Genomic DNA, 20,493 nt, shown 5'->3' on the forward strand with positions numbered 1-20,493 from the left:
CTTATGGCGAGAGCAAATGCCTCACACATTCCACGTGGCTATCTTCATGTATCCTCAAAGACGGAAATCAGGAACGAGGCACCTGCTGCCTCGATTTCACCTTTTCCGCGAGAGCATCCAGGACACCCTCATCCAGAAAATCAGCCAATACTGCAAAAGAATTCTGGCGACCTGCGTTGGAGGTAGAAGGGCAATCCACTGCCTTGGGAGAGGGGCGGGGATAACGCCGATCCCAGGGTGTAATAACATTTCCTTTGGCATCGAACGCCAGCTTGGCAGGTGGGCCTCTGGGGCCGTCGGTATAGGCTCTCCTTGGAGACTGATTGCGGGGGCCCGACGGGGCCCTAGGACGCGGAGCCTGCTGTGAAGTGGCCATTTCTTTCCGGCGCGTATACGTGCGCACGGAATCCTGGGAAGCGGGAGGCCCAGGATCCGCCAAGCCTGTATCCAACTTTTTACCTTTTTGAGGACGTGCCTCAATCCAGTCAGTACGACGGGAATCCACACTTCGGACCTGTTGTTTGCCTTTGTCCATGACATGAGGAGACTGAAGGGCTTCCTGGGGCGTGGCATCAAGCACCATGTCGTCCTTGGGCAGCACAACCTGCGCATCATCCGAAGACGAGTGCTTTTCAGGGCATTCGGCCATGAAATGCCCCAATTTTCCACATGAAAAGCAGTGGCCCGCAAAGTTGCCCCATTTTAAGCGAAAATACAAAGGATGCATGCCCGAACAATTGAGGCGAAGCCACGCGGGCCTTTTCCTGGCCGTGTCCCATAGCATGCATAAACGGTTGCGGTTCATCGCCCTGAGGCTTGGGGGAACCAGCACTGTTCCCACAACTGCCATCGCATCCTTCAACATAGGCCAATAGACCGCCGGGCAGTTTTCCACCTCTACCCACACCGGGCATTCGCGTTGAAGCAGACGCTGGAAGTCGGCCATGGGGCGCCATGGCACAACATGAACCAGGCGGCGATCAAAGAATAGCGGCAACTTGGACAGGAGCTCAGCGCGATGCGTTTCCGATTTCAGCAGGACCTCATAAAACCCGCGAGGTCCAAGGAAAATCTCCTCAACCGACTCCCCTTCCAATAGATGGTGCAGCCACTGGCGAATATGCGAAAGCATTGGGATCCTGCCAGTGAAGAAAAGAATAACTGCACGGTCATAGAACACCGAGAAAGATCGCAAGACTGATTTGGGGTCCACCGTGGCTTCCAGCACATCATCCGTTCCCGCAACAGAAAAAGATTCGGTATTATGCTGGACATAATCGCCAAGCAGAGTATTGGCGAAGTCCAGCAAATGCTCCCAGTCGATTTCCTGCGAATCCACCGGATCAGAGGCCACTTGCGCATAGGAGCGTTCCGGAGGACTCATTGGCTCATCAGGCGTAGGCTTGGAGCGTTTGCCGGCAGGCGGCTGTTCAGAACTCGGCGGCAACTCCTCCGTGCATGGCACCATATCTTCCGGCTCCTCTGCATCGGAATCAGGGCCAAGGGCTGCCACCGTCCGGTCAAGAAAATCCAAATCCAAGCCAGCCATACTGCTGTCTTCACACAGGGGACGAACTCTCTCTCTCTCTCTCTCTCTCTCTCTCTCTCTCCCTCTCGTTGTCTCTCTCTCTCTCACGCGCTGTGCAGGTCCCGCAGTCCTGCAAAATCAGTGCACCACCCGGCTGCAGCAACAGGACTGCAACGACGAATAGGACAGACACGCGCCGATGAACCGGGGCGCCATGTAACGGGTCAAACACAGGAGACGTAAACGGGGCTGCGTCAGCCCTGCACGCTGACGCAGAGCGGTCAACCACAGGCGGCGCACTCTGCACAGGGCAGACGTCGACAGGGCAGGTGCCACGGGGTCAGGCCCAGGGCAGGCGTCGATGGTGCAGCAGGGCAGACGTCAGACGTCGACGAAGGCGGGCACACCCAGGCGCAGCCGACGTCCGGCGAGCAGGCGTGAGACGTGGATGAAGGCGGGCGCAGGTCCAAACGACGGGCAAAGACTGACAGGCGCAGGTACCAACGGGCGGGCGTACCTGCGACAGGCGTGGCGACGGCTGGAACAGGCGGGCGCAGCCACGGCAGGTACCGACGGGCGCAGCAGCGGCAGGCACGGACAGGTATCGACGGGCGCAGCACGGCAGGCAGCGGCAGGCACGGACAGGTCCCGACGGGTGCAGCACGGCAGGCAGCGACAGGCGCGACGGTCGCTAGGTCACGGGGGTTGCAGGCTCGCCATTGATCATCTCGTCTCTCTCACTCCTCTCCTCTCTCTCTCTCTCTCTCTCTCTCTCTCTCTCTCTCTCTCTCTCTCTCTCTCTCTCTCTCTCTCTCTCTCTCTCTCTCTCTCTCTCTCTCTCAATCTCTCATATATCAAAATCGTGGACTCTCTCTCTCTCTCTCTCTCTCTCTCTCTCTCTCTCTCTCTCTCTCTCTCTCTCTCTCTCTCTCTCTCTCTCTCTCTCTCTCTCTCTCTCTCTCTCTCTCTCTCTCTCTCTCTCTCTCTCTCTCTCTCTCTCTCTCTCAATCTCTCATATATCAAAATCGTGGACTCTCTCTCTCTCTCTCTCTCTCTCTCTCTCTCTCTCTCTCTCTCAATCTCTCATATATCAAAATCGTGGACTCTCTCTCTCTCTCTCTCTCTCTCTCTCTCTCTCTCTCTCTCTCTCTCTCTCTCTCTCTCTCTCTCTCTCTCTCTCTCGCTCATTGTGAAAATTGATCAAGTAAGCTAGTTCAAAGAATCGTCATTCCCCTCCATAGACCAACTCTTTTCCCTATCATTGACACCTTTGCCTAAAGGGTTGCATTTAGTCCCCCTTCGCCATGCAAATCTCTTCCAGGTGCTTCCGCCTAATCACCCAAGAGAGTGCAATTATCTTCGAGCTCCACTCCATTGTATCAACATCATTTAGTGTTCATCATTCTTCATTAATCTCCTCCTTCGAGTTGCTTTCTCACAATGTTTGTGGTGCATTTTGTTTTTCTCCCCGCAAGCCTACCATTTCTCAACATGATATCAAAGCATATTGCTTCATCTCACGACATGGTATCAAATCAGAGATGCCTAGAAAACTAAAGATCCCCTTCGTCAATGAAGGTGAAAAAAGGCTGCAGGATCGGCAACACTTCGAAATTATTTATGCTGCATTATTTGAGGGACAGCATTCTCGTCTTCTCCCTCCCACCCTCCCTCTATAGGTTTGACACACAAATAGTATGACTTCCACAAAGACAAAGGGACGAAACATTGGGTGCTCGTGTTGTGACAAGAACAAGCATTCCATTGTAGACAATCATCGTCAATCTTTGCTCCCAACTACTGACGAGAGTACATACATCCTCCTTGCGGCACTTCTTGTGCTACCTTGTTGTTCTAGGTGGCAACGATTGTTCTGCATCAACTATCAGAGTTTCATGCTCAAGGCAATAAGACACATAGGACACACACTAGCCCTTGGAAGCAAAAGAAGGCTCTATGCCTCGCGAGGTGATAATCCCTCCTACAAACCACCACAATGTGTTATGGAGGTTTCCCCCACCTACATTTGGGACCAATGCCTTGCACTGTCCCCGACTCTGCAATCAACTCCACAAAGAGACAAAGGCTGTTGCATATTGCCATTTCAGCAATCCGCACCATCGAGAGACAAAGGTTGTTTGACTCTGTCGGCTCCGCAATCTGCTCCGCCAAGGGACAGAGGTTGTTGCCCCGCCCATGGCTCCACAAGAGTTGCACATTTCCCCTCGTCCTTCCTATGGCTCCATGGACACCGACTTCAATGAGGGCATGGAAGAGATTATTTGTGATATCCCTACATCCCATCTCTCTTCTACTCGATTCTAGGAAGCCACCTCGACGAGGTATCTCACCTCTATTTCCTTGCAGCCTCAAATACCTTCTCTCACAATAGTGACCATCTTTCCTTCATCATGAAACACTACCAAGGCCGTGATCCATGAGTTTACAACTTCCCTATCTCTCTCAGAGGGGGATTTAAGGGGGGTTTGCTTCCTCTACTCTCAAGGTGAGTCACTACTCATCATGCCATCCTTCACACACCTTCGCGAAAAGCCTTTGCATTCTTCATCTCCCCTTGGATGAAATGGTTGCCACTCACTTGCCATCTCACCTATTCATACCCAGGATCTATAGGTTCTACCTAGGTTGGGACCTTGGGTGTTTCAACCAATGACTTGCTAGGTATTCCTTAGTATTCTTATCAACATGGAGACACGGAAGCTAGTGGCTTCTCCCCCGAGGTTGAGTTTTAGGCACCATTAGGACACCATGTATATCGTTCTTTCTTACAGGTGTCCTCTCACATGCACCCATTGGATTACAAGGTCGAGAATGTCCCTTTCACTCTTCCTAGGGCACCTTTTTGGCCTAAGCGGAGATATTGAGATGTAAAAGTCACTAGGTTCATTGTATTCCATTAATTCCTATTTCGGTTTCCATGTACAACCCCAAAAAGGCTTTATTTGTATCGTTCAGCACCAGCTGAGAGAGCCAAGGTGCCACCAGTTCAATGAAATACTAGGGCATGGCCATTCGTCCATCTTCACTATACACTTACTCTCTCATTCATTCTTCATCATTCTCGTCACACCTTCAGCCTCATCCTTCCACCACTGTTGTCCACATCCCTACCCATGCAAATATCTCAATTGATAGTATTGTCCAGCTGGTCATGACACCTTACAAGCATGCAATTTCATTCTGGGCATCGTCTTCACACTGGCCTTTGTGCCACACACTCCAAATTGTTGTGCTTTTAGTCCACGAAACTTGGTGACCTATTCCTCATCATTTGCACTGCAATGTTTGCCGGTTTCTCTCCTCCCTGAACTAGTAGAGCCAATTATCTTCATCACTATTGTGTATTTCCAGCTCCTGGACAACATCTTCACACTGCCCTGTGCCAAACACTCCAGATTGTTGTGTTTTTAGTCCACGAAACCTGGTGACCTGTTCGTCATCATTTGCACAGCAATGTTTGCCAGTTTCTCTCCTCCCTGAACTAGTAGAGCAAATCATCTTCATCTTATTGCGTGTTTTCAGCTTCTGCTGCCACCCCAGCACCCAAATGGCAGTTCCCAGCCATCAGCCACTTTGTGACGGCTCCATCTGCAGCAAATTCAGACCATCAACAAGTCGTACCCTCTCTATCAACTCTACATCACGTATCTGCGTTTTTGTGTTTTCTTCACTCCTAAAGGCCTACCCAGTAGTCATCTTGATTGCAGCCATCATCCCAAAGAGTTTTCGGCACATTCTTCATCTTTAACATTCCTAAAGATTGCCTTTCGGTCCCTCTACTATTGTCTTTCATCTTCCAATGAATATTCCAACGTTCCATTGCCTGGAGGACTGCGTTTAACTCCCTCCATGTTATCAGCCAAAAGAGTGGACTTCCGAGCTCAACTCCATTCTATCAGCATGATTCAATGTTCACCATTCTTCATTCATCTTCTTCAATGTTTCTAAGTTTCTTTTGTTTCATGTTTTCCATGCACACGCTATTTCTCCCTGCAAACCCTATTGTTTCTTGACATGGTATCAAAGCATTCTATTCTCTCTCTCAACATCAACAATGATAATCATAGCATAAACATGGCCATCTCGGAGAGTGAGAGTAGACCCCTATTCATATGACATCATCTTCCCATTATGCCCATTGTAACCCAGTTGAACTCCATGGAATAATTTTTTATTTGGCCCCTAGAGTTTACGCTGCATGAGAAGAACCTGCAAACCTAAGGTGTTCGACCTTGTTCACTTCGCACTTCATAGTCCTCTAAACAATCTAATCTATAGAATGCATATTAGTCAAGACCCAGTTTTCAAGACAAGGTTTGAACCTTGAAGTAAGGTCCTATGCACACATAATACGGTCTTGTAATGCAACCTGTGTAAGAGTTGAGTCAGAATTGTTATTATAGCAGAATGCTGTCCAGTAGAGTCCATGGTGGCCATCAAACAGCATGAAGGGACTATAGTGTCCGATCAGACAGCAGGCATTCCCTCCTTATATTGCATGTTGAGATAATAACACTTTGCATTTCGGAGCACCTTTCATGACTGACTGTTAGCTCTTATTTTGTTTCAAATTTACAGATTCATTACTGGTCACAGTGATGTGGAACTGAAAAATACACTTACCAAAGCTTCAATAGCTTCATAACTTGGCTTAAGGACCCGTTTGAGTGCCATATTTAACATGTCTTCACTATTTAGAGAAGCCAAGACACTTCCAACTGCACATACCACATCCTCCTCTTCTCGTAATGACAATGACATAGTCTGCAGACCCTGAAACAGCAAATGTAGTTTTAGCTTTCAGACTGTTTTGGGCCAATTTTAAAGACTCACTCCATTTGAAACCAACAATCACCAAAAAACATCGCTTTTACATAACAGAAACAAAAATCTCTCCTCCATATGTTAGGGTCTTCTATATCAGCAGACAGCTGCTTGGAGCTGATTTGGTAATATACACTACCCAGGCTCCCAGACAACATAAGAAGAATAAGAAGAAACTTCTACTTGATTAACGTTGCAGCCACAAGATGGCCTTCAAGTGAAAGGAGCCTTCAAAACATAGATGTATCCCATGTCATTCGATATTCGACTATTTGTCGGGGATCAGGTCAAGAGCCATCTAACTATTAAAATGCAAACCAGTACAAAATCCACCAAGTCTTCTAAACTCTCAAATATGATCTCACAAAAGAATATGCAAAGCTAAATGAAGCATGTTCTTGGTTCCAGTTGACACTTCTAGTGCCCCACCTGAGAAGAAATGTGCAAGCTCAATGTTGCTGATTACAGGAAGCATGTTGTGAGCTCTCCAATTCCCATTGAGAATTTACAATCTCCATGCAAACAGATGCCAAGGTCCTCGTGGCAAATGGCAAGGACCTCTCTTTCTTCCAAGAAAAGAAACTCTTCTAATTACACACCAAGGAAATTCCTAGAGTAATAACGAAGCACAAAGAAGGACCAATAACAGCAACTAAGTACATAAATATAATGGTTGTGTGGACAACCAATGTAGTGGGCCATAGTATTAGACCACATGAGAGGCTAGGTGAAAGAATGTGCTACAAATACAATCACCACAAGAAAGCATCTGTCCTCCTCGTCACCCTCTCAAAATGATCATGCAGCCTTTCCCATCTCCCAGGAGCGGTATGAATGATCTCTGCAGTAAAAGCATCCTAGGAATCTATAGCATAGCTACATCTCGCTTTCCAAAAGTACCAATCAAGGATACCATTAATCTACTCCCATCTATGACAATGTCCGTGATTCCATTGTGCTTGAGTAGTCTTGAATAGGGATCTTGCTCAAACACTAGCCTACAATAAAAAAAGAATGGCCCCCTTGAACATCCTCATATTGGCATGTTGCGCCACCGTTTTTGTCATATGATCCAAGCTGCTATTGCAACTCGGGGGATAGCAGCTTGGATCATATGACAAAAACGGTGGCCAGACAATAGGGTTTGCAGGGAGGAACACAGAGTGAGCTTGGCAAACATGGAGAAGAGAAGAGAAGAGAGAAGAAACTCTAATGAATGCAATGATGAAGTTCTGAATCATGGAGTGAATGTGATACAGGGAACAAGGGTGCCATAGCACAAGGAAGATGATAAAGACAGCTACAAACCACAAACCGCGATCTCCTCTTGAAGGGGTGTGAGGGTAGTGGAGAGGCAAGAGAGAAGAGGTGGCAGACTGAATGAATCAGCCGTGAAGAATAAGCAAGAGTGGCCTATAAATAGGCACAATCATTCTAGGGTCGCGCCCCTTTTTGGGGCTGCAAACCGGAAATGCAAAATGCAGAAATGCAAAAACCCAAACTGCGGGTGAAGGCTAACGGGTTTATCAACACCCCCTCTCAGGCCCAAAAAGGGGAACAAGAGAAGAGTGAGGTAGAGATGCAATGCTACATGCTGAAGAATACTCATGCAGCAGGTGCCACTTGGACAATGTCTCTCATGGGGAAATTATTCACTTGCCCAAGCGCCCTAGTACAAAGATGATGAAAACATGCAATGCATAGGAGGAATCTCGGACTTTGTGTGGTGCTGAGAACCATAAGGATATGCCCATACTCGATCTTGGGAGGTGGCTCCATGCTAAGCAAGGGACGAAGAAGATCCACCCTATAATATGAGAATACCACCAGAAAGGAGACCTTTGAAGATAATCAGGAGACAGGATGAGCTGTAGAACCTGAAACTCAACCTCGGGAGAGAATCCACTTGCTCCATGACTCCATGCTGGACGGAATACGAAGGCCTAGTCACCAAGTCACTGCTAAAGATCCAAGGGCCCCAAACTAAGTAGGTCCTCTAGATCCTCGGTATGAGTAGAGTAAATGACTGCTCAAGGAGAGCCACTCCTCGAAAGTGAAAGATGGTGGTGCGTGAAGACCTTCATTGCACATAGGGTCCCTCTCTAAATTGGAAGGAGTAGAAGTAGGAGCCCCCTCTAAAGCCGAAGAAGAATCGGAACCCCCTCTGGGGGTAAAATAAGAAAATCCCCCTCTGAATCCCAATCTACAAGAGAAAGGGAATCCAACCACTCATGGCTCACCGACTGCGAAGCATCTAATGACAAAGAAAGTGCCGCTAGTTGCGCCCAAGAAGGTATCTGGGGCACAGAAGAAGAAGCCGAAAAGCACCAAGTGGCCTCTCGAACCTGAGTGGAAGACGGTGGAGAAGAAGGAGGTTCAAGATGAGGCAAGGGTGGGGAACAGTCACGGGCTCTCATGAGAGTGGACTGTGGAGGAGATATGGGCCGTGGAAGCCATTGTACCCGGAAGTGGGTGGGGAAAACCTCTGCGCAGTGGGGTGGTCTCCAGGAGGGCTTATCGCCTCGTGAGGTCTTAGAACCTCTGTGTGCTCGAAAGAACTTAGTATGCATCGGGTGCGGCTTATTGCCTTGAGCATAATACTCTGATAGCCGATGTAGAACAATCTCTGTGGCCCAAGCACGAGAGATGGCACAAGGAGTGCTTGGTGGAAGACGCATATACTCCGGAGGGGTGAGGAGCAAAGGTCGATGTTGATAATCTTCCATGGGATGACTGTTCATGTTACGGTAGAAAAACCCAGTAGAAGGGCAATCTGTCAGGGGAGACGCCATGGTACTGGTGTAGTAAACAAGATAAGGAAGGGTGGGAGGGAGAAAAATGATATCTCCCAATGCGCAGCGGAAATGATAGAGAAATCAAATGTTCATGGACGAACCCGCCACCGTTCTTTGTCTTCTCTAATGAGGAGGATCCTTGTGGGCAAACGCAGCCAAGGAACGCTGGGATTTGATGCAGCCAACACTGCAAGAGAGAGAAATATTAAAAACGCAAGTGAGGAGAGAGAAACACTAAAAACGCAGGCTGAAAAACAGCAAACGCAGGAGGGAGAAGTCACCAGTTAGGATGTTGATGTAGCAGAAGAAGAAGAGAAGTGGATGCCGAACCCGCCAGTGGTCTTTGCCTTCACTAGAGTGAAGGATCTTTGCCACTATTTGAGCAAATCCAGCTCTAATACCATGTCAAAAGATGACGTACCAATGAGACAATACGGTTTGTGGGGAGGAACACAGAGTGAACTCGACAAACACGGAGAAGAGAAGAGAAGAGAGAAGAAACTCTAATGAATGGAATGATGAAGTTTTGAATCATGGAGTGAATGTGATACAAGGGAACAAGGGTGCCGTAGCACAAGGAAGATGATGAAGACAGCCACAAACCACAAACCCCAATCTCCTCCTGAAGGGGTGTGAGGGTAGTGGACAGGTAGGAGAGAAGACGTGGCGGACTGAATGAATCAGCTGTGACGAATGAGTGAGAGTGGCCTATAAATAGGTACAATCAGTCTAGGGTGGCGCTCCTTTTTGGGGCTGCAAACCCTAAATGCAAAAGGCAGAAACGCAAAAACACAAACTCCAAGTGAAGGCTGAAGGGTTTCTCAACATTTGCGTTGTGCCATGAAAGATAAAAGGCCATCCTAAAGGATCTTCCCTGCACCTACACTATTGGGGTGAAACAAAGCTGCCCACTATCACTTACACTATTTGGACTCCACATAGCTCAGATAGCAAAATACACACGAAGATTGGGAGGCCCCATTGCTCTTGGAGGTGCCATTTTTTACGTCAGCATTTGTATTTTGCTGCTCATCCCCTTCTAGCATCCGTCTCAGCTCAAACAGGCAGTCTACTACCTCTCGATGCTGCGTTTTGCCATTAGGAAGCCCCCTACTGTTGCCTTTCAGCCTGCTGCAAACCACCTTGCTGTCTTACATCAACCAGAGCTTCTACCAACGACGTTGCTTTGGAGTGAGATTTAACTGAGTAAGGAAATACTTGAGTACCCGGTGATCACTATGTACTTTGAATCAGCTGCCATTCCTTCAGCATTTGCCTTCCATACCCTACTATTGAGAGGACTACATTTTGCTCCCTTCACTGTGCAAGTTCCCTATAGGTGTTACCGCCTAATCAAGCGGGACAATGCACTCATCTTCAAGCTTTTGCTCCATTGTACGAGCTTCATTTATTCAACATGATTCAATTTTTATCATTCATCATCTTCTTCTTTTAAGGTTTTTAGTTCTCCTCTCTCACTACACTATGTTTCTCCCCACAAACCCTATTGTCTCCCTGAAATGGTATGAGTGTATACCATCCCGTCACTTTTCTTAACATGGTATCAAAGCAAAGGTGCTCAAAGACCTACTGATCCTCTTTATTAGAGAAGGCAAACAAAGGTTGCGAATTTGGCATCACCTTCAAATTTCCCCTATTTCCGTTGCATCATTGGAAGATACCCTCATATCTTCATCCCTCCCACTCTCTTTACACGTTTGCCAAACTAGTGCTATGATCTTGTCACTCTCCACAAATAAATGACCGACCACTAGGTGCACCTCTTGCGACCAAAACGGTCATAACACCAGTCATCATTGACCTTTGCTCCCTACCCACAAGAGTATATGCATCTTCCCCAAGCACTCCTTGTGCCATCTCACCCTTCTAGGCCATAGAAATCATTCTACATGGGCGATCAAATTTTTATGCCCAACGTAATAAGACCCACACCATATGCACAAAGCCCTTGCGAGCAAGAGAAGGCTCTAAGACCCCACACAGTAACAACCCCTCCTTGAGACCAATGCAAAGCACAATCAAGGTTTCTCGATCCATTTTTGGGTGTAGCATCGGCCCATGGTTCTACAATCTCCTCCATTGAGAGACAATCACTATTGAATACCATCTCCTTGTCAGTCAACTCGTGAGAGAGAGAGAGAGAGAGAGAGAGAGAGAGAGAGAGAGAGACACAGAGACAGAGACAAAGACAGAGCGAGGTTGCTTGACTCCTTTAGCTCTGTAGTCCACACCACTAAGAGAGAAAGGCTCTTGCCTACTTGTGGCTTCACAAGAACTACCTATTTACTAACCTTCCTTGTATTGCACCACGGACACAAACTCTAATGTGGTGTCCCCCTCCCTCCCACCCTTCTCTACTTGTTAGGTGTAAAGTCCCTTCAGGTGTAAAGTCCCTTAATCTTTGTGTATAAACTGATATAGATGTGAACAAACCCATATTTGTACCCTAAAATATAAATACATTTTATTCTTTGTGTATGGACGCTAACTGGTACACTCATCTTCAAATTCTCTCACTCTCACTCTCAACACTGCTCCTCCTTCATTTGTATCTCACACTTCATTACGCACTCATCCCAAAAAACTGGTATCAAAACCACGACAAGAGTCTGCGCGCTATCTGAGCACCGTCTAAGTCAGTTCAGCAAGCATGCATGAAGGAGTCATGTCATTCCCCTTTCAGCCAGTCGATTGGCAACAAGCGTTTGTCTTGACCAAGCGACAAATCAGTTTCGTAAGTCACATATTTTTACAGTCAACATGGGCAGCGGGTCACCAGGTGACAGTCGTTTTTTACCAAACAAGTCAAGTGGAGACCACCGGACGATGGCGTGAGGAGTAGCGTCAACACGTCGAGACCAGCAGACGACAACATGAGCAACAACGTGAACGGCGATAGCTAGCTGGCGGAGACCAGCATGCGACAATTGGAGAAGATCACACAAGAGGAGAAAGGTCAACAACGTCACGTTGGTTCGTCATCCTTTTTCATCAATTTTTTTTATTAATTTCTACAGCCTTTCCCCCTTCTTACTAACGAGGGTTCACACGCGTAAGCACAGCTCTCAGATTTTTGCATATTTATGCCATCAATTTTGGGGCTTTTCCAGATTCCTCATGCATAACATTGACTCTGGATCCGGAAATTGCAAAAATTGTGCACATTGCTCTTGAAATTTTTGGAGCTTTCATGTATCAGTGACATTTTGCTTAGTTCAACCGAATTGACTAACATTAGTGCACATTTTGGACTCAAGAAATTTGGGGCTTTTACAAATCCTGCAAAATTTTGCTAAATTTGATTGTTTTATACTCTCGAGAACACGTACTAATGCAATTCGGGCAAATTGGTCAATGAAATTTGTGAATTTGCGAATTTTCACAAAATTGATGTGTGAAATGCACATTGGGGTCATTGTTGAAGCAATTTAGGTGCTGTAAGTAGTGAAATTCGAGTATATTATCACCCACTTGTGAGACTTTGAAAAATTTGCAAAGAATTCTAGTGTTTTTGTGTATTAGAAGTGCTTTTAGGCACATATGTATGCAGTACACATGTTTGGCAGCTTCTGTTGAGTTGATGTATTTCTGAATATTCATAGTGCAACAGTCTTAATAATCATTTGTAGATCTGGAATTATTGCAAATGTATTTTTGGTGATATTGCTGAAGTGGGAGTCACCTTGTAGTGATGTATGTATGGATTATATGCTGAAATCTCAATTATATTGTTGAAAGTTATCCCTTCTACTGTTGTACATGAATTTGGATCAAATCTTGGTCTTATCTCTTGAAATTGTGGACTGCAATTAGCTGAATATTCAAACTAATATTTATTGTCATAAAATACAGCATTGGTACTTGGCACTTTGCTGAATAATCGCCACTAATGCTTCCAGCAACAGTGACACTAAATCCCTTCTTGAAATCAAGAGATTTGATGGCACTAGCTTTAATTTGTGGAACGACAGGATGCAAGGCATTTTGTTTCTCAAGGACTGTGATGATGCTTTCTTAGAAAACAACACAGTAGCTATAACAGATGAGGATTGGACTAGACTCAACAAGAAGGCCATTGCATATATTAAAATGGTTGTATCTAATGATGTACTTACAGACATTAAGTATCTTCATACGGCTTATGCCATATGGAAAAAGTTGATGGACACTTATGAAAATACAACTCCAGTAAATCAAGTGCATCTCATGTGCAAGCTTATGAATATGGAGTTCAATGAGTCCAAGCCACCATTTGAGCATTTGAGTGCTTTTACAAGGGTTTTGAGTGAGTTATAGGACTCTGGTTTGCATCCCTTCAATGATTGTTTCACTAAGCAACAACCTTGCTTTAACCTTTGATTGTGTTAGAGACAATATTCTCAATGAGAAGATCAGAAGAAAGTCCAGTGGAGAAAGCAATCGTTCAGCCTATCATCTTAGAGACACGTTAGAAAAGAGGCATAATGCAAGAAACAAAGACAAAAGCAAGAGGCAAAGCAAGGGCAAAAATGCGAGAGGATATTTTACTACCTTTGGTGGTGGATCTTGAAAGATCCACAAAATGGCTCTATATTGATTGTTAAAGGCAGCAAAAAGAAGACTTTGTACTATTTGCATTGTAAAGCATTACCTCGCAAGTTATTGGCTATGGCTAAAGTTCATTCACAAATGGAACTTTGACACAAATACTTGGCCATATGAGCCAGAAAGGCCTTCAGATTCTCTCCTCTTTAGGGAGATTTGATGTAAAAGGCTCTAGTCTCAACTTTTGTAATGATTGCGTATATGGAAAATATGTGAAGTCTCCTTATTACTCTACTATCGTTAAGAAGTTCAATGCTCTTTATGTAGTACACTCTGATGTGTGCACTATGCCTCTAAATGCACATGGGGATCCACGGTACTTTGTCACTTTTATTGATGATTTCAATAGAAAGTCATGGGCGTATGTGTTAAAGAGCAAAAAGGAAGTGTTGAATGCCTTTAAAAGGTTTCATCCCTTTGTTACCCTGAAACAAGTAAGAAGATCTAATCCATATTTAACTTATTAAGGAATGTTAAAAAATAATAATTTACTTAAGCCTATGAGAACATACAAAGTATACAATGTACTTACTGTTTCTTTGTTTCACAGCCAATGCACACTATAAATAAAGCCTAAAATGGATAGCATATGATGCAATCATGTGGATCAACATTCAACGAGTTTGACTACAAGTTTAGAAATTAGTCTTGTTGACTTTACAACTAATTTCATATTCAAGAGGAAGCAAGACAATTATGCCAAGAATGTGACACAGAAAGGACTCAAGTTAAAAGCTATAAGAACGGAAAATGGCTGCGACTATGTTTCTAATGCGTTTAAAAAGTTTTGTTGTGAGTTGCATGGCATTCAGAGGGAGTTGACAACCCCTTACAATCTTGCATCAAATGGCATGATTGAATGATAGAATTGCACACTTTATGAGAGAGTCATATGCATACTGTCCGTAGCTAATCTCCCGCAATAGTTCTGGGGGGAGGCTCTTAAAACTGCATTTCATGTATGCAATCTCTCTCCCAATCGTGCATTGGAAAATGGCATCTCTGAAGAGGTTTGGTCCGACAAACCTGCTTCATATGACCATTTGTGTGTCTTTGGTTGTGATGCCTTTGTGCATGTTCCTTTAAATCAAAGGACTAAACTAGATATGAAATGCATCAAAGGCATCTTCACGGGGTATGGAGATGAGGGAGAGATGCGTTATAGAATTTGGCTCCTCAGGACAGGAACATAGTACACAGCTAAGACATATTATTTATGGAGGCAAAGTTGCTGAAAAATGCTACATGTAATGACCTTGGCAAAAAGAAGGTCAAATTTCAACATGAATAGCCAGTCATTCAGCAACCATTAGCTAAAGATTCTGTACCTTTTGATGCTGAAATTAGCACCAACCTATTGTGCTACAGCTAAAGGCTAATGGACAACAAATAGATGCACATGATGGAACACGACAACAAGAAGAACATGCTGAAAACAAGTTATAGCAATGCTGAAAATCAACCAACATGTGATGGTGTGCACATACCTGAGGATGTAGGCCCATTGCCTAACAATACAGATCATTGGGTAAGAAGGTTTACATATGTCAGAAGGCAGCCACAGAGGTTTCAGCCATCTTTGGATTGCATTTTATTGACCGATAAAGGTAAGCCTCTGACATTTAGAGAGGCACTATCATGTGAAATCAAGAGAAAGTGGGAGCCTACTATGCAGGAAGAGCATAGTTGTAAGGTACGAAAAGTACGGTACGGTACGGTACGATAAAAGATAGTACTAAATGGTACCTTAAGATTTTATAAGGTACGGTACGATATTAGAACGAAAAAAAAAAATTAACTTCATTATTTTGAACTATAGATGATAGAACATATGTTTAAAGTCTAAATAGCAATGCTATTGGAGTATATAAGATGAATACTTGAGAGTAACACGCCAAAACCTCTATGGCATATGCTGCATGAGCAACATGTGCTACAACTTACAAGTACATACATAGGAGTGGATACATCATACATCAATGATCATACAAATAAGAGGCATGTATACTTGAGAGAGAGAAGGTTGAGAGAGAGCAAGAGGCCACAAAGAGAGAGAGAGAGAGAGAGAGAGAGATGAAATGACATGAGATGCTTTATTAACATCTACAAGAGGCCAAAATGACCTATGAGACCAACAGTTACCAAACAAACCACCAAAGGTTTTGGTAAAAGATTTATGAATTTTGTTATGGTTTTGTTTGGCATTACTAAGGCTAAAGTAGCTACCGATGGTACATTCACTAATTCGTGTACTCTCAGAAGGTACATTAGGCCAAGCTATCCTCTGGCCTAGTTTTATTAGCAATGTGTACTAATGTTTTGGGTTGGGTGGTGCAAAATGAGTTGTGAACAAAGGTAAAATGAATAGGATTAAGCTACTTGATGATTCTCAAATGGTGCTGAATTTATTTATTGATGACACTAACATATTGTGAAAAATGATGGAACATCGATTAGAAACGTTTGGAACTGCTTGAATATCTTATGTATGGCCTTTGGCTCTAGGATAAATCATAACAAAACATGTATGAGGAGTCTTATCAAGCTTCCACCCCCTTTCTTGGTTGATCGATCAAGGCTACAAAATCACCACCACCACCAAAACAACAACAGTCAACAACCCAAACCACCAACAACAACAACCACGCAAAAAAAAAGTACTTGTTTTTTGGTACGAATTCGTAAGGTACGGTACGGTGCGAACCGTATAGTACAAACTAGTTCGTACTACGTACGAGTGCAACTATGAGAAAGAGATGAAGTCTCTATATGTGAATAACACATGGGACTTGTACCTTTGCCCAAGGATAGGAAAGCTATCCCTAATAAATGGGTTTACAAGGTGAAATGTATTAATAGAAAGCCCAAGTACAAGGCACGCTTGGTTGCTAAGAGCTATACACAGAAGGCATAGACTTCCATGAGATCTTTTCACCAGTGGTGATGATGACCACTCCATGTTTTGTTTGCTCTCACTACACCCTTGGATTTAGAGTTGGATCGGACGGATGTGAGATTCCTTTCCTTCAAGGTGACCTCGATGAAGAGTTGTAAATGAAACAATCCGAAGGTTTAGCTATTCCAAGGAGAGAGCATTTAGTTTGTAAGCTAAAACGCAACTTATATGGGCTAAAACAAGCCCCTAGACAGTGGTATAAAAGTTTGATACTTTCATGCTCAGCCATGGATTTAAACGCAATCATGCAGATCACTCCTTATACACTAAAAAGGCTGATGATGGAAGCCCTACTGTGCTAGTCTTATATGTGGATGACATGCTGATTGCAGGAAAGCATCAGAGTACCTTAAATGCTCTTGAAAGCCAGCTGAGTTCAGCCTTCTCAATGAAAGATTTGGAAGCAGTTGAACACATTTTGGGCATGCACATTAAAAGAGATAGAGGGCAGCACTTGTTTCTCTCACAGGATTTCGGTCTTTCTTCTCGTACTCCAATGCTTGGTTGTGATAGCTAAGAATGCAATGTTTCATGCACATACCAAAGACATAGATGTTTAGTACCACTTCATTCAACAAATCTTGGATGATGATCTTGTCACACTGACTGAGGTCAAAACCCAAGATAACCCTACAGATGTTCTCACTAAGGGTGTAAAGTCCCTTCGGGTGTGAGGTCCCTGAATCTCCATGTGTATAAAGCTATAAACGTATATGGGTGTGAACACGCCCTTATTTGTATCCTAACATATAAATACATTTTATTCTTTGTGTACCAACGCTGACTCGTACACTCTTCTTGGGATTCTCTCACTCTAACTCTCAACATTGCTCCTGCTCCATTTCTATCTCACACTTCATTGCACACTCATCCCAACACTACTCAAGTTCAAGAGGTCACTTCTGGGTGCTCTCTAGCTTCTATTCCATTGGAGCCCTAGATAACTTCTTTAGTACCGCTGATGGCATTTCCTTCATCATCAGACATTCCATGTTAGATTAGAAATCAGCAGCACATACACGCACACGCATACACACATGCACACAGTGAAAAAGTGAACAACAAGAGAGAGAAGTGTTGAAATGACACACCCACTATGTGACAAAGGCATGGAAGTACAATCCCTAAGATACTAAGTACAATCCCTAATGTACCAACTAGAAGAGAAAAAGTTCCTAAGGATAAGGGAACGTTCACACCAAAACTTAGGAGGAACACAATAAGTGTAACAAAACCCCCTCGAGTGACAATGAGGACATATAGAGGGTATAGGCAAATCAATCCTGAAATGGTATCAAGGCTAGGGCCTTGCAAAAGGCTTCAAACTTCTCTGTTAGAGAGCTTTTGTAAACGCATTTACCAAGTTGTTCGATGTAGGGACATAAGCCGAGTTAATCTCCCCTCGATGGAGCCTCTCTCTAACATAATGAAACACCTCAATGTCCTTAATGGACGCCTGACAAACTAGATTTTTCACAACTACCATGGAGCTCTAACCGTCAATTTGGATAGGATTGGGTGATTATTGTCCCACACTAAGATTGACCAAAAGGCATTTGAGCAATACACATTCCAATGTAGCTATAAATGTTGCCTTATATTTAGCTTGCTTCTTGCTTAACCAAGAAATGAAAGAATGTAGCTGTAAATGTTGCCTTATATTTAGCTTCACAGCTAGACGTGGCCATTGTAGATTGCTTCTTGCTTAACCAAGAAATAAAAGAATCACCAAGCATGAAACAGTTACCACTAGTGGACAACCTCCTATCAAAACAAGTACCCCAATCGCTGTGTGCGAATACATGCAAGCAAAGAGAAATGCCTTTAGGATAAAAAAGGCCTGATGCCTAAGTGCCTTTGAGATAACAAAATATGTGTTTAAGTGCTTAAGAATGTGTGGTATAAGGCTTGTGCATAAAGCGTGTCAACTAAGAGACCTCACACTCAATATCTAGCCATGTATTACACACATACAATAAACAATGAATAGCATGCTGATAAACAGAAGCATCAAATGGATGGCTTGCATTCTCAAGTGTAGACATGTGGCCTATCTAAACTCGAGTAGAGATAGGCTTGCAGTCTTGCATCTGAAGATGCTCAACATGCTACTCAATGTACTTAGACTATTGCCAAATGATAACCCCCTCAATTGCAATAATCGGTATGCCAAGATAGTAGTCCAAGTAGGTAAGATCTATCACATCAAAAGCATGTTGCAATTCAGCTTTTAAGGCTGAAATCTATGTTTCATGAGTTCCAATCAACAGCATGTCATCCACATAAATAACAAGAGTCAAGAGGTTATCCCCATCTTTGCCAACAAAAAGTGTGCTTTGAGTGTGTGAATTACTGAAGCAAAGAGTATGCATATATCTTTTCATACCATGCCCTACCTGTCTCCTTTAAACCATAGAGGGCCTTATGCAAATGGCACACTTGACTTTTAACCTTTCTGAATAAAGGCAAGAGATTCACTGACATCAACCTCCTCGTGAAAATCACCATTCAAAAAAGCATTCTTCACATCCAACTGATGCGCATGCCAATCATAATGAGCAGCAAAAGCAATGACAGTGTCAATGGTGGTCATACATGACGTGGGTGCAAACATCTCATCATGGTCAATCCTGTGTTGTTGGGCATATCCTTTGGCAACAAGATGTGCCTTGTAACAATTGATGCTACCATCACATTTACCTTTTGATTTGTAAATCCACTTCATGCCTATAGCATGCTTGCCAACATGCAAGTCACATAACTCCCATGTGCCATTTTTATGAATAGAGTCCATTTGTAATTGCATAGCTGCTATCCAATATTCATTCTACCAAGCATAATGTAAAGAGACGATCATGCCCAATTATTTTCTCTTTTCACTTGCCATCTTCTTTCTGCATTCTTCAATAACGTGCCCTTTTCTTTATGCAATAATTGCATCTCTTTTTCTTAGCATTATCATCCTTGCTGCTTAAAGAGTTTGCAAAAGCGGGTTTGCCTTTACCCTTTGAGTTTGAGGGCTGCTATGACTTCCCTTTGCTTCTATGGCTGGCTGCAAATGCTTGATTGTCCATACGGATCTTAGAGCGATTCACCCTTGATTTCTCTTCTTGCAATAACAATGACACTGACGTATAGTATATGCCTCGACATGTCAAATTGCAAGTAAGCAAATTGTAGTGGCAAAACTCTTATAAGTATCAAGTAGACAAGCAAATATTGATACAGATTTTGGGCACATAAATAAGCAATTTGTGAGCACCGAATGAAAAATCCCCAAAATTTTTGTGAGATTTGAGATTTTCAGGTAGAAGCCCCAAATTTTGAAAGGAATTTGGGGGAAGTTGATGCTTATTGGAAGACCCCAAATTTTATGCCTCTTAGAAGCACGCATGTGAAGACGAGTTATTTTATGTGCATAAATGCTGATTAAGGCTTGCGAGCATGAATATTTTAATGTTTTTTATTGTCAGCTGATTTCGATGTGGCCGAGACTGAGGAATTTAAAAAACGCAAGATGTCACGCTGTCTACGACATGGACAGGCTGCACATGGTGAGACGGACCTATCCGGCAGCAGCATGGCTGGTCAGCACAAGCAAACGCATGCCATGTTAGCGAATCAGCCTATCGGCTCAGCGCAAACCTGTCATGGGTGGACCAACAACGCTTGAAGCAGTTAAGACATGGCCAGGCAAACCGTGGGTGAAGCAAAACCTATCATGCATGAGCAGCAAATGTGAGACATGCAAGCTAGTGGTGCAC

General features: G+C 44.0%; 1 protein-coding gene across 2 annotated transcripts in view; it reads right to left on the minus strand.

The window, feature by feature from the left end:
- The window catches only part of LOC148016305 (ARM repeat superfamily protein), a 178,421-nt gene that overhangs the window by 59,069 nt on the left and 98,859 nt on the right, over nt 1-20,493 (minus strand). For both annotated transcript variants that reach the window (XM_087664734.1, XM_087664735.1), the window contains one exon: nt 6,173-6,322. In XM_087664734.1, coding sequence (XP_087520860.1) covers nt 6,173-6,322 — 150 coding nt within the window. The remainder of the gene's footprint in view (nt 1-6,172; nt 6,323-20,493) is intronic.

Source organism: Lygodium microphyllum, chromosome 23 (genome assembly GCF_053477565.2).
Source record: "Lygodium microphyllum isolate KBCC chromosome 23, Lygodium_microphyllum_v1.1.10, whole genome shotgun sequence".
Classification (NCBI taxonomy): Eukaryota; Viridiplantae; Streptophyta; class Polypodiopsida; order Schizaeales; family Lygodiaceae; genus Lygodium; species Lygodium microphyllum.